The following is a 15070-nucleotide window of genomic DNA, read 5'->3' on the forward strand; positions in this document are numbered from 1 at the left end:
CCAGGGACACTGGGGCTGGGAAAGGCATGCCAAGGAGAGCACAGCACTGCATCATGGTTTCCAACCATTGCTCAGCCTTGCACTCTGCCTCAGCTAGTAAGATGCCAGGCAATGCTGGACCTAATCCAACTCATAATACAGAATAATAAGATCAGATAATAAGAAAAAGCTAGCCCTTGGTCAGGGTTCAAAAATATTTGTTTCCCACCTTGCCAGTCCCAGCAGTGTTTCAGGGCAGGTACCCTGCTGAATTGAATTTTGAGAGCAATTGAATAAAGAGCAATCCCTCTAATACCATTGAAGACAAAGACCTCTTACCTTAGCCTGACATTAAACAGCTTTTTGTAGGTCCCAGGGTTGTACTCCATCAAGTGTAATGTGCCAGGGCTTGGAACAAGCCCTCCCTGAGGGGCACAAATTGCTCCATTCACTCCATTCCTGCTTCTAAGCATGGCAGCTCCATTGATCCCACAGCCAGCCCTTGCCCAGCTCTCAGCTGCTGTGATGGATTTCAGGGTGGGGAAGCACACAACGGTACACAGATAGGCAGAGAAGGACTGGGAGTAGGAGTCTAGAAGACACCACTGCAAGCTCAGGGTCATTTCTGCTCCTGTCTCCCCTCCTGCTCCTGCTGAGGTGCTGCTGTCTGTGCTGGACACTGCCCAGGTGGGCAAAGGTGGTGCTGGCCACAGGGCAACAGAGGGTTTATCCCAGGGACACGCCTTCAGCTGCCCCATTCACAAGCAGCAGCTGTTCCAGAGCCATTTGCATTGCTGCCTCAACTCCCCAGAGTCTCAGAGTTCACCAAGGACTGCAGCCAGGGAACTCCTCTGAATAATTTCTAGTATCATCAGGGATCCAAGTGCTGGCTTCACCTCTTCTGATTATCATTTGAAAACCCCTTGTCCTTGTTCACATCCTTTCAGAGGCTATTCTGATATCTCTGTGTTCCTGGGCCCCACTTGACATTCCCTCTGGTTTTAAAGAGGGTTCACCCAGCACAGCCATCTGGCAGTGTAGGTGGTGTCAGGCACACCTGAACTGCCCTGTTACACCTGAAAAATGGCTGCAGCCAAGCTAAACAACAGCAGAATGAAGTTTACCTGTACAGCTCCATTCCAGCTCTCCTTATGTGCATTACACTCATGCAAATACATGTTTTTCCTCCAGACACCAAGCAGAAAAGCTTCCAGCCTGTGACACTCAGAGAAATAACAAATTAGGTTTCTGTATATTAAGTGAATTAAAGTCCTTTATATGCGTCTCACTGAGGGGATGATATCTAAACAGTGAACAGTTCAGGCTGAGGGATCCACTAAGAGGAAAATAAATATTTAAGGAAGTCAGATTATTAACTGGTGAAATGAAGGTGAGAAAAAGGAATTATGAAAAGCCCCAGTGGAGCAGAGCAGACACCATGCAGGAGCAAATGTGTAAGTGGTTCTATTAAAATGCTGGAAGGAAAACAAGAGGTAGGAGGGGTGACTCAGCAGGGAGCTGAAGTGAGAGTATGATACAGCACAGAAGGAAGATTGAGACAGCAAAACCAGCACGAGCTGCACAGAAAGAAGGTGGGTGGTACTGGTGGAGGTGTGCTCCTGCCAGCTCCAGGAAGAAGTCAAGTGAGGTCAGTGCATCACCAGCCTCAAGCACTGAGGAGTGAGTCTCTGGGGATTGAAATTCCTTTCCTAACTAGGAAGAGCAAAGGATTAAGGTCAGGGTGATGACAGGAACACAGGGAGCACAACACAGCAGTAACAGGTCCCAGCTCCCCCTGCAAGCCAGAAGTGTCCTCGTAGGACATGATGCAGTCATGAAGGCTTGCAGGCTCTTCAAGGACTCCTGGGAACCTCTGGTCAGAGGCATACATTGGAAACAGCTTTTTATTTACAGCTACTCCACAATACCTCAAAAAGTTGATCCTTTGCACCACAGACACACAGACCCTGTGGTGAGTAGTAGGAGACACTCAAGGCCATTACTACAGGAACAGCAGCAATAGCTCCTGTTTTGCTTAAACCCAAACTCCTAGGGAATCAGAAAGGATTAGAGGAGCCTGTTGGTTGGCAATTTGTTAATGTAGAGCTGTATATCCCTTCTGTCAGCTTTCCAGGCTGACACCCCACCAGCATCACAAACTTCAATCACTAATTACTGCAGCCTGAGCTCATCCTTCCACCTGTGAGAAGCAAAGTATTGGCTGTCTTCCTGCCAAGGGAACTAACCCATTTGTGGGGGTGGAAGTTCTTTATTAGTGTCAGCTACATGAACAAATAAAACTACAGAACCCAATAAATTCAGTGAAATGATGATTCATCAGCACTCATCATTTTCCAGGCAAGTGAGCCAGGCTGGGTTCCACACTACATCTCACAAGGTGCTTTCAGCAGTGAGAAGAGATTTAATGTGAAGATTTTTACAGGTGCAGGAGGAAGCAATTCTACAGGGGTTACAATACACACAAACAATAGGATGGGGCATTTGAAGACAAGCCAGGGTCACTGTAAGGGCATGATTCCAACAGCATGGTGGGGTTGCTGCTCCTGTTCTTCAACAGCAACATTCTCAGGGCTTGCTCTCAGTCCCATAATCTGCAAGACACAAAGAACTCACATATGTAATTGTCAACTGCTAAAGGAAGAATTTCATCTAGAAAACATGAAATTCACCTGAACTTGGATTAACACTGTTACACCAATATCAGAACTCAAGAAGACATCTGAAATATCTTAAAAGGGGTGCATACAGTCTGAATTGCTTTGTTAGTGCATCTATCCCAGCCTCAGCAGGAGGGCCAGCTTCCTGATCAAGCACACAAAGGATATCTTATAGGGGTATGTACTGTCAAGGTTCTGCAAAAATCCCACTGGGAATTCCCAGGAAAGATTGTGCTGGTCTCCAATAGACCTACAGAAAAGCAAGGATATTTCCTATAGTCCTTTCTGGTAGCAGAGTCATTGCCCTCATCAACATAGAAAGAACCCCCACAGGTCTCTGTGGTACAACTAAGAATAGAGGATGCAATTCAAGAAATGGAATATTACAGTCAAAGACACTGATAGTGCTCATTAAACCTGTCTTGGCCTGGATGAGAAACCCAATCCCCAAATTTCAGAGTAAGAAACCAGAGACTTGGAGCACACCAGGGCTCCCAGCACCCACCTGGAGTCAGGGCAGGAACGCCCCAGCACTGCCCTTGTGGGGTGTCTCCGTGCTCTGGTGTGCCTGGAGAACAGTGACTGCTTCCTCGATCTGACAACAGAGAAGGGAGAGAAGCTGAGTTGCTGCAGTGTACAACTGCACTGCACCAGGAACTCGGTATTTTGGATCCCAATGTGGCTTCCACACAAACCCGCTTTCAAAAGGTAAAGGACTTGATTACAAAATCCAAGCCTGCTGCTTCTGCAGGAGACTGATCAGCACAAAGACGTTTTCTGTCTCTTACCAAGGGAAATTCTGAGGAAACTCTCCTTTATTATCAAGTCAGAACTTGCTAGACACAAGTCAGATTTCACAGGTAAAGCTACCTGACACCACCCAGCAGAGCCCAGGCTCCTCAGAAAAACAGGAGTGTAAGAATGAGAGCAGCTCCTGTCTCCAAGGAACAGCAAAAAGATGCAGTCAATTTACTCCAACTACTTCAATGGGAACCAAAGCTCAATATTCACCAGAATTAAGAAGGAAACTGAAGAAATACTGTAGAGAGGCAGCAGTTAGTCTAGTTTTTATTCTGAAGAAAGAGCATCTTCCTGGCTACTTCCATGCAGACATACCACCCTGCTTTTCCCCTCTCACTTCCCAGCCACCTCCAAACCACCCTGAAGCTTGGTCTGTGCTTCCAGGGAGCTGCTTCCAGCTTCTCCTTTTGCTGAAGGCAGGCAGGCATTCAGGCACTGGGTGTGGTGACATCAACCTGAGGCTCCTTTTTCACGTGAAATAAAACCAGCAGCTGCTTGCTCTTCCTACAGTGATCAATGTCCTGGGCTGTGTCATCTTTCCTTGCAGCAGCAGGTGAGAAGCCCTTTGGAAAGGGATTTGTTTGGGCACTGAGTCTGTCCTACCTTGGAGCGCAGGGAGTCTGGGGACTCCAGCAGCAGCAGCAGCTCGGAGTTGTCAATCTCCAGCAGCATCCCAGTGATCTTGCCGGCCAGCGAGGGATGCAGCACATGGATCAGAGGGTACAGGCGTTCTCCTGCTCCAAACACCAGTGAAGACATGAGCACTCTGCAAGCCCCCCAGCATCCTAAAAACCACTGCAAGTCCCCCCCTGCCTGCTCAACCAAAACGGGATACGAGGGTGGTGATGGTGGTGGAAAAACCACTGCTCAAAAGCAAAGCTACTCCAGCATGTCTCAACAACAGGAAGCTGCTGGGTGAAGTCAGCAGCAGGCACCTACAGTGGGCATAGGGCAGTGGAGCTGTGCACATCTGCCCACCTGTGCACAGGTGAAAGTGCCAGTTTGTGCAGGAGCAGTTTCCCCCGGGAAGAAAGAGCTGGTCTGTGACCTGCTGTGCTTTGCCAGGCCAAGCAATGCCGTCCCACACCAGGGCACTGCCTGCTCCATCACAGAACACCTGAAACCCAAGGGTTGTGTGGCACAGCTGACCTTAACCCCTGTGGCCACCAAGCTGTTCAGCAGTGCCCAGGAGTACAGGATGGTTCAGAGCTCAGGGGAGTTGTAAATGCCCTGGCATGGCCTGGCAGCACAGGCGGGCTGGATGGAGCCCTGCCTCTCTGCAAAGCTTCACCAGACACTCTCTCACTGTCAGGCAGCTCATGCAGACAGGGAGTGGCTTTATTGCTCCCATCCAGTTCCAACACAGACTGAATTTATTATTATTTTTTTAAAGCAGCATAATGTCAGAGCAATCCCACAAAGCCTTACAGCTTCCCCCAGCAGTTAATTTGGCCCTGGTGCATGCAAGCCCATATGCCCCCAGGGTCCTGCAGCTGGACCTGCTCCATGGCACCCACCGATCATTTGCTTCTGCTCCTGAGGGGGAGCTGCTGCAAGCAAGGATGCTGTCAGTGGCTCCTGCCCCTGGACATGCACAGCAGGTTCTCCCACCTGGAGGAAAAACAGGGAAGAACAGCAATCAAAGGCTGGAAGGGATGTGAATTACCTGACTTACAGGAATGGTGCTCAATACCAACCACAGGGCATTCCAGCCTTCCAAGATGCATTGTCTGTATTCAAACACCAGCTTCCAGAAAAGCTGGAGTCAAGCATTAGAGCTGTGTGGCTACTGGATCCACAGCCCCACAGCATCGTTCACAGAGCATGGGGGTCCCTGGGGTCAGCAGTCACATTATCCCAGAGCAGGACCAGAATGTCACATTTTGGTGGCTACAAGCACTTACCTGCGGGGCCACCACAGATGGCATGTGCCCCATGGGCTGCATGTTCCTGGCAGATGAGGAGTACTTGTACTGCTGGGCACTCCGTGGCAGGGCAGATGAGGAGGGCAGCCGGGTGCTGACTGTCTGCGTCCCGATGTTGACTGCAATGGGGACAAGAACATTTGTGAGGAGGAGTCCTTAAATGCATGCCTGTGTCAAGGAGGCTGAAGCCACAAGGACAGTGTGCTTGTTTGGAGGGCCTGAAAAGTCCTCCATGGGCTCAAAGCAGCCCCCAGGTCAAAGGCAGGTTCCCCATGACAGGTAGGGCACTGCTGCCCTTGGGGTGGGGTGGTCTGATGTTGTGCAGAGGGCAGGAGAGCTGGCAAAGGCAGCCACACCTCATCATCTCTCCTCCAGAAACCCATCTGCATCAGCAGCCAGAGAAGGGGAACAACACTGAGTAGGGTGGGCTGTGAGACCCTTGTCTCCCAGCTCATCCTGAAGGGAGGTGAAGGCAGAGAAATGAGAGGACAACGACAAAAGGAGAAGGGACAAGCCACAGACAGCCCTCCTGGTCCCACTGCTCACTTCAGCAGTAACAAAGATAACTTTGGGCAAAATCCCATGAAGATGGGAAGGCTGTAGGCAGTCACTGCCCCAGATGGTCATGTGTGGAGGAGACACCCCAAAAGCCAGGGCCTCAGCACAGCCAGGCACTGGGGATGCCAGCAAGATATGACTCTCAGCTCCAAACCTCTCTAACATGAGGCTTGACATTGGCAGCAGTTCAGCCAGAGCCTGTAAGATCCCCTTCCTGCACCCCAAAGATCCTTTCCCACCCTCTGCCTTTGTCCAAGCACTAAGCCCAGGTGCTGTGGCTGCACCACCATCTGCTTTAAGGATCATATTCAAGGCATAGCCACCAACAAGACCAATCTGCACATCAGAAACCTGTCCCATTGCCTAAAAGGTCCCAGCTTTCCCCAAAAGTTACATACTTAGTTCCTACAGACATTGCTCCAACTCCATCACACCATCCCTCCACAAGCAATTGCACAAACCAATCCATCCTGACTGGAGACCTGAGCTCACAGCAAGCACCCTTGCCACCATGCTGATGTCCCAGCTTGCTATCATGGGGGTTCTTCTCGCACTCACCCACTCTCTGGGCCTGGGGGGGCACACGGGGCACCTGGGTGGAGGCCTGCCTGGTGGTGCTGATGTTGGACAGCAGGCGCCGGGGGGGCACGGCAGCCCTCAGGATGGGGGTGGCTTCAGGATACACTGCTGCAGAGACAGAGCACACAGGATGAAGCTGCTTGGTAGCAAAGGCATGGAAGGAGGTGTGGGGAGAGTGGCTGTGGCTAGTTCAGGAGCACCTCACCTCTGGTGTCACTGCCAACATCTCACCTCCCAGTGCCCATCACCGTGACCCTACACACTTTTCCAAGATAAATCCCCGTGGTTACACACTTCCTGCTACTTTTAAAAACCCTCAGTCCCTGACTGAGCCCAGCTGATGCAAAGAGCCCCCAGGGAGAGACGGGCAGACTCACAGGGAGGCCGGGAGGGCTGCGCACTCCAGCGAGTGGCAGGGCGGACTGGGACAACGGGGCTGGGGCCGTAGAAGGCAGCTCTGGTTTGTGGCTGGGGAAGAAGAACACATCCAACGTGATTGGGGAGCTGAGCTGAGCCAGAACTAGCCCAGAGGCTCTTGGTACTCCCAGAGCCACTTGGTGGCTGCTGCACACAGACAGACAAGCCAGAACCATGCTCTGCAGGATGCCAGAGCACTTTAAAGACCGACCTCCAGCCCTGCTGTCAGCATGTTCTCCAGCAGCTCTACTTCATGCCTCCTCAGGAGCTTCTGCACATCTGTAACCCTTCTCCCTTGCTCTCCATGCTTCCCTCCCACCAAACTCCTCCTTGCTTCCCTTCCTCTGAGGAGCAGCAGTAAGTATGAAATCCCCAGCCCATTTCCTGGAGCACCTGCACCCCACCCTGCTGCTCACATGGAAGCCCAGGCAGATCCCACAGGGTGTTCCTAGATCTGCACAACCCAAACTCTGCTTCTCAGCCTGACTGCCACCCCGCTCCAGGGCAGACTTGAGTCCCTGTGCAAGGCTGCCATTGGGGAGCAGGACTCACCTGAGGCATGGGAGGTAGGAAGTACCCTGAGGGGGTCTGGAAAGAGCCCAGGAGAGGGCCAGGCAGGGCCCTCATAGTGGCCAATCTCTGCATGTACTGGTTGGTGAGGATTGCTTTCCGCTCCTCTTTCCTCTGAGCGAGCGCGACGTAGAGAGGCTTTGTGCTCACAATGCGCCCGTTCATTTCTGTCACGGCCTTGGTAGCCTCTTCTGGGGAGGAAAAACATACAAACCCAAAGCCTTTGCTGCGGCCACCCTCTGTCATCACCTAAAATAGGATTAGAACAAGACAGCTAAGTCCACAGATCACTGCAGCATCCACAAAACACAGTGTCGAGGGGGTTGTGTGGGATCCAACCACAGGCACCCCGTTTCTGCCCCCACACCCAGGGTGGGATGGATGGGACTGCATCTCTCTCACAAACAGATTTCTCTGGGGAAGGCCAGGATTTGCTCGGGCAGTAGGTTTGGAAAATGAAGATGGCAGAGTCTGAACCAGCCTGCAATCAGGAGCTTGTGATCATCTGGGGGGGAATATGTGCCTCAGTCTTACAGGGCTCATGGGTCAGAAATGCTCTGGTGCTGAATGCTGCAGGAGCCAGCAAAGGATGGGGAACAGTGGGACTCTGTGCCCTGACAAGGGCCAGGCAGCATCTGCCCCTGGTAGGTTATAGGCAGCTGATCTTAATGCCAGACCATCCCTTACATGTTGCCTTCCAGAGAATCCTGACACCAGTGCCAGTGAAAAGAGCGACATGACCACGGTGTTCCAAAAGGCCAAACACCAGCCTGTCACCCCACTGTCCCAAAAGAAGTGTATTGTGGGTCATTTTCATTTGTACCAGTGTCACAGAGCAGCTGGGCAATACTCAGAATGTTGCAGCTTTAAGGTCCCATACCTGGCACCTCATCAGGGTAACTCAACAAAGCTACAAAATATTTGCTCCTCAGGGCAATGTGAGGTGAAGCAGCATGTTCCTTACACCTGGCTTGAGACACAAGCCATCAGCAGGGAAGTGTAATTCAACAGGATGATAACCCCTATCCATCCCCAAGGGCAGAGTGCACCAGTTTACTGACCACAGGAGCTCCAGTCCCTCACCTTGGCACTGGTGATGGTGCCATAGGGGGAGAACTCCTTCCTCAGCCTCTCATCGTCTATCCCGTCATCCAAATTCTTCACATACAGGTTGACCCCCTGCACCAAGGTGAAAAAAAAAGCAGCTTGGGATCCCAAAGTTTACAGTAGTTTGTCACACTGGATGCACATCTCATGAGCAGCTCAGCTGGAAGGTGGGACATCCCAAAGAGACATCCCCTGCAGGAGCAGTGACATGGAGAGGGGCCAGGATTGTGCAAAAACTCCACTCAAAATGCAAGCACCCTCGAGTGAAGAGGGCACTCACACCATCACTGGGAACCTGCTGAACCTCATGAAGCTGTCTCATTTCCAGATTAATATTTCTGGAAATTAGCAGACCCATTTGTTCACCTCTCAACATCATCCTAGGTTTAAATCTCTCTCCTCTTTCCTGATATTGCTTCCCAGGACACTCCCAGGCAGTGACTGGACCCCTAATTTCAGGAGGTACCCACGATGCTGATCTGCTCTGGAGAGCTCTCTGCTGTCCCCAAGCTGAGAGCATCCCTGGTGCAGACCTGCAGGATGGAGCACCCTGCTCTCCCTTACCTGGTACCTGTTCACCCGCTCTTGCTTCATCTGCTCAAATTTCCTCTTGAGCTCGCTCTGGCGCTCCAGCCGCTTCTGGGCACGGCCCACGTACAGCAGCCGCCCGTTGATCTCCTTCCCGTTCATGTCAGCCACCGCCTGCCGGGGCAGGAAAGGGCTCTCAGTTCAGCAGGAAGCCCAAGGCCACAGCTCTGCTCTTCACCCACCACCCCAGGGCAGTCCCACAAGCAGAGACCCGCTCCCCCTTGCCAGGTCCTGCCCATCCAGGTACCCAGCGCCAGCTCCCAGACAGGCACAAAGCTGGTGAGGTTCCCCCTGAGGAGAGCTGGGAGCATCACCAGGTGGCACTCTCAGGAGAGAGATGGGCAGTGAGGAGCCTCTTGCCTTCTGGGCTTCTTCGTGCTTCTCAAAGTTGACGAATCCGAAGCCCTTGGAGCGGCCGTTGTTGTCCATCATGACCTTGACACTCAAGGTCTTTCCTGCAGCAGGGAAGGACAGCACAGTCTGAGGGTGCCCTCAGGGAGCACTGCTAGTGTGCAGCACTGTGCTGGACAACCACCATGAGAGACCAGCCCAGCGAGGACACTGGACAACCATGGCAGCATGGAAGAGCCCAGCAGGAAGACAGACAACAGGATCCCCAAGAGGCAGGGACAGGAGGCTGTGAGGTTTGGTGAGGGTCAGCCCTCCAACCCAGGCTGCTGCTCTCATTGCCCTGGGCTCTTCAGCTTCTCCAGCCAGTGCAGTGAGGTCCTTTGGCTAGAAAATCTCATTTCCTTTATATATGAACACATAGATTGGGTTCATATGAAGGATAACCACAAATTACTTGGGATGACACTGACCATGTATGGCCCATGGATTGGCACAACACCAAAACCCATCACAAGGGGCATCCTCCAGTAGTGGACTAAACTGAAAAGCCTGTTTTCCTTACATTCAGACTCAACAATTCTTATTCACAGGGTTCCTGTAACCAGACAGTATGCTGGTAACAAGACAACTTAAAAAAACCATAAATTTTTCAAGACCAAGTACAAGTTATCCTCTGTCACAGCAGGAAAGCACATGTGACATCCTGACAAATGAAGTGACTGCAGTCCTTTTTTTGGTGGAGTTGTTTAAACAAGTCATATCTCATTGAGAAAAGGGGCTTGCTATTTCAGCCAAGCACTCCCCCCACTTCCTTTTAGGTTGCTCCAACTCCAGTTTATCAGACATAAGGATATTTCAACAACTGCACTCACCAAATCTGGAGAATATTTCCCTCAGTCTGTCATCATCCATGTCATCCCCAAAGTTTTTGATGTAGACATTGGTGAATTCTATTGCCCTAGCCCCAACCTCTGCCTCACGCTCTTTGCGGGATTTGAAGTGTCCAACAAACCTGTGGGAAGAAAGGAACAGGCCTCAAATCCTGCATGTCTCCTGCAGAGGGAAGATGGACTCAGGCACACCTGCCTCAGTTACAGGCCAAGAGAGATCCCATCACCTCAGGCCATGCTTCGCTCACCCACAAACTCACCATGAGTTTCACATACAGCAACTTCAGCGTAACCCACTCTGGTGTACATACACCCGAACTCCCCATTGTCACTGCCAAAAGTAGAGATTTGTCACCCCAGGACACATCCAAAGACTTCAAAGGATGCCACCACCACAGAAGACCCCAAAGGATACCACCAAGTGCCAGCTCTCTTCCTCCAAAGCATTCTCAAACACTCTGGGTAGTCCTTGCCTCTGTGGGATGTAGAGAGTGAGGTGATGCAATGCAGAGAGAGGAACAACAACAAAACCTCTTCCTGCCCAGATTATCTGATGGCAACAGCCAAGATCAGGGACCAGCTCCACTTTGTGGGCACTCATTACACCACCTCAGCAATAAAACCCAGCCTGGGGCTGGACTCCTTCCCCACCATCTGGGAGCAGCTCCAAACCACTATCACACTTCCCCCAGCACCCACCACAAGTGACTCACTGTCCCAGAGAGCAGCAGAGCTGCCATGCCCAGCAGGGATGGAAAAGGGAAGAACACAGGGCAGCAGGAAGGGCATGCCTGAGCAGGGCATGCTTTGACTGCAGATAGTGGACCAAGGCAAGGGAGGAGCAGAGCCAAGTCAGAGTCTAGACCCCCTTCTCTGGCACTTACACCTTCCTGTCATTGAGTAACATCCCATTCATGGTCTCAATGGCCCGAGTTGCTGCCTCATGCGTCTCAAAGTGGACGAAGCCATAGCCACGGGATCCATTTTCATCACAAACCACCTACAAACAGCATGAGGTGCAAAGGAAGGAGACAAACATGTTTGGTTTTGTTTTTCTCCATGTCTGTACATAAGTACATCACAGGAAAGCCCAGCCCTGTTTTCCCTCCCTGATAACCTGCTCCACTGCAGCTGAGCTCTTTTGGGATATTGGCAGCAGGTCAGGGATGTGGGCAATCCCAGGACCAGATCCATGGTCTGCACTGAGCTGGGACAGGATGACACATAGCATCTCTGCACAGGGACTGGAGGGAAAGCCACTATTCTGAGGGGAAACACAGCCAGGCCTTTTGGCTTCAAAGCAGCTGGGAATTTAAAGGAGATGATGTGGGAAATGAAATGAGAAAGGGAATTCCAGCTGGCTGGAGCATGCTTCCAAGAGTGAGGGCAGATCTGCAGCAAGTCCTCTCCTGCAGGGCCCTGGGCACACCCACCTTGCATGACAGGATGTTTCCAAAGGCAGAGAATGTGTCATACAGGGCTTTGTTGTCAATGGAATCATCCAGGTTCTTGATGAAGACGTTTCCAACCCCTGATTTCCTGAGCCCGGGGTCGCGTTGGGACCACATGATGCGGATGGGTCGGCCTTTGATCACCTCGAAGTTCATGGTGTCCAGGGCTCGCTCAGCTGGCAAGAAAGGGGGAGGAGAGGGGAGTAACAGAGACAGATCTCCCTCACATTCTGCAGCAGCTGAGATGGGCACAGGAACTGGGGATAGGGGCTTGTTACCCTAAATGTGATAGGCAGTTCTGCCTCTCCAGCCCTCCAGCCACACCACTCTTAGACTAATTACTTTTTTTCTCTCCAAAGCATGTCTGACTCCCAAGGATCAACCATTTCACAATAAGCTCCAGCCTGGCAGATGCCCAGCTAATTTACCCAGTAAGGATTTTGGTCTCTAGGGCAACTAAATCAACACCTTCCCATCACTACAGCCTCACTTCAGCATGGAACACCTTCCAATTACAATACTGTGTCATGGCAATGCTTGCCAGGAGAGTGGCCTCACTTTACACTGTGAGCCAGTGGGCAGCTGGGTACCCCAGGGGAAGGGCAGAAGGGGTTTTGGTGTCCTTCTCTGATGGAGAAGGAGGGAGGAAACTCTTCACCTTCAACCCCTCACCAGAGCCCAGATGAGATGGAAGCAGGATGGGTCACCATCAGAAAGCAGACTGGGATTAGTTAGAACCAAGCCCTAACAGCAATGCAGCCACTCAGACAACTGCTCCCCCCAAGCCCCTGCTGTGAGGCAGCTCCTCAGAGCTGCTTACAAGGAACGTACCATCCACAGGCTGCTGGAAGTTTATGTAGGCATAGCCCAGCGACCGGCGCGTGGCCACGTCCCGACAGACTCGGATGGACATGATGGGCCCAGCAGGGGAGAACTTCTCGTAGAGCATAGCTTCTGTCACATCTTGGTGCAGGTCTCCCACATAGAGAGAGGCTAAGGGATAGCCAGGGCCACTGGCATTCATGGTCAACCACAGAGCTCAGCTGCAGAAGGAGACAGACCTGCAGCTGCAGGGCACAGGTTTCAGATGGCCTGTGCAATCAGAGACCCACGCTGGGGCTGACCCCACTGCAGCAGCACAAGTCAAAGCAATGCTTTTCCCTTCCCACCAGCAGCACTAGGATCAGGAATACCCAAGGAAGCTGCAATCTCAAAACTTTCCAGGACATAACAATTTTGATGCAAAAGTTGAGCTGGAGTATCTGTACCTCACAGCCCTTGCACACCCTGGAAGGATGCAGAGGGACACACTACACACATAGAGATTTGCTCCTTAAAACACACAACCACAGGAGAAATAAAATGGAGTTTAATTTTTCAGAGGGTAAACAGCCCTTCTCCACCAGAGACTTCCATTTTAACTCTGTAATGGCTCCCTCCAGCCAGAGCAGAACCAAGGATTGGGGGTTTGTACTGATGGCCAGGGACAGAACTGCAGCCCACGTGCTCCCTGCAAACAACTCCACCTCTAAACAAGGCAGACACAGGGTTTTAGCCACTCCTTCCCAGTTTCTCAGCTTGTTGACTGCTGTTCCCTGAGCAGGCAAATTGATGCTCAGTGTCTGCCTGGTTGCAGTTGAGTATAAAGTTCTGTGTGAAGACAACAGTCCAGTGCCCGAGACCCCCAGGCTACTGCCTAGGAACACAAAAATGCAACTCCTGCCCCAAAAACTTATAAATCCATCCTTGGGGATCTTACCTTAAAGTTCGACAGTCCTGAGACACTTGTTTAGACACCTATAGATACCCAAAATTAGCACACATATATAGGAGAGGTGCATCGAGCAATCCCCCGGCCAAAGGCAGGTCCCCACGGCGGGGAGCCCGTGGCAGAGCCGCGCACCGGCTCCGTGACCCAGCCCCGCTCCTCGCACCGCCCAGAGCCCTCCCCAGAGAAACACAGGGTAACAGAGCAGCCCCAGGCCCCTCCACAGCCAGCGGGGCAGGGAGGGAAGGGAGCTCAGCCGGGGAGCGGCCGGGCAGAGGCGGCAGAGCCCCGCCAGGGAGCGCAGGGCAGCGCACAGCGCCGGACACGGGACAGGGCTGCGGAGGAGCGCTGCTCGCCCTGCCCGAGCCCCCGGCCCGCAGGAACGGCCCCGGCAGCCGGAGCTGGGCTGCTCGCCCCGCACTCACACCGAGCGCTCGCCGCGGCAGCACCGCTCCGCTGCGGCTGCCGGCGCCGCCCGCCTCTTCCGCGGCGGCCCCGGGGGCGGGCCGGGACCCCCGCCCGGGACCCCCGCCCACCGCCCGCCCCGGCCAGGTGCGGCCCGGCCCCGCCCTGCCCCTGCGCACACGGCGGGCAGGGCCGGCTCAGGGCGGGAGCGGAGCGCCTCGGGGCTCGGCAGGTGCAGCTCCTCATCTCGCAGCTCCTGCGCATCTCCTGCCTTCCCCAGCGAAGGGCCGGGGAATTGCGCTGCGTGTCACCCCGGAACGCTGACAGCGTGTCCCACCCACGCGCTTTTAAGGAAATCACATTCACCTTCTGACATGTAATTCCCCGAAGTTAAGGAGAACAGGCAGGAGCCGTACACGGCTCGGTTACAGATCACTCATCACCGGGCACTCATGCATTTCCAAACTGCACAGCAACCTCCCTCAGGACCCAACAGAGAGACAGGGAATATGGCCTCTGCCATCATCATCCCTTGTCCATATGGCCTAGGAGTTCTGCAAGTTCACTTTCATCCACTGAGGTCGCACCCCAGCTGTTCTGGACATGATTGTGCTACTGAAACGCTGAATGAACAGAAACCCCGAGCCGCAGGCAGCTCCACCCCATCCTGCAGCCTCAGAAGGGTCAGCTGCGAGGCAATCAGAACCATCACCTTCACAAAAGCCTTCTGGTGGTTTCCCACACCAAGATGCCTCACCCGCAGGTCAGATCAGCATCAGCACCAAGAATGAGAGGCTGCAGCAGCAACAGTTTGATGAGTCAAAAATGTTGAGAGCACCTGGACTCTTACTGTGGCTGGGTCAGCTGCAGTGCCCTTTCCCAGAAAGACAGAATTAAATAAAAAATGGGGACACCCTCTCAACTCATCACTGCTGCAGACCAGCCTCCTCAGCTCACGATTTCCCCAAAAGAGACAAGCAAGGATGAGATGTTATGTGAAAGG

General features: G+C 52.7%; 1 protein-coding gene across 3 annotated transcripts; it reads right to left on the minus strand.

Annotated features, from left to right (window-relative positions):
- Positions 1–1262: 1262 nt before the first annotated feature.
- PABPC1L (poly(A) binding protein cytoplasmic 1 like) lies at positions 1263–14166 on the minus strand. 3 transcript variants are annotated; one of them, XM_085558022.1, is made up of 17 exons: positions 14088–14166; positions 13654–13691; positions 12726–12937; positions 11877–12070; positions 11328–11443; positions 10426–10565; positions 9563–9657; positions 9179–9316; positions 8591–8686; positions 7490–7756; positions 6898–6988; positions 6500–6628; positions 5363–5502; positions 4976–5069; positions 4062–4192; positions 3163–3252; positions 1263–2591 (listed from the first exon to the last, which is right to left on the minus strand). In XM_085558022.1, the coding sequence occupies exons 3-16, from the start codon at positions 12916–12918 to the stop codon at positions 3169–3171; spliced, it is 1908 nt and encodes a 635-aa protein (XP_085414148.1). In that variant the 5' UTR covers positions 12919–12937; positions 13654–13691; positions 14088–14166; the 3' UTR covers positions 1263–2591; positions 3163–3168. The 3 variants fall into 3 exon arrangements, with proteins under 3 accessions (XP_085414148.1, XP_085414146.1, XP_085414149.1); XM_085558020.1 differs by lacking the exon at positions 14088–14166 and having other exon boundaries at positions 13654–14064; XM_085558023.1 differs by lacking the exon at positions 14088–14166 and having other exon boundaries at positions 12726–12961; positions 13654–14064.
- Positions 14167–15070: the final 904 nt, after the last annotated feature.

This window comes from Lonchura striata, chromosome 20 (genome assembly GCF_050655825.1).
Source record: "Lonchura striata isolate lonStrDom1 chromosome 20, ASM5065582v1, whole genome shotgun sequence".
NCBI classification, from domain to species: domain Eukaryota; kingdom Metazoa; phylum Chordata; class Aves; order Passeriformes; family Estrildidae; genus Lonchura; species Lonchura striata.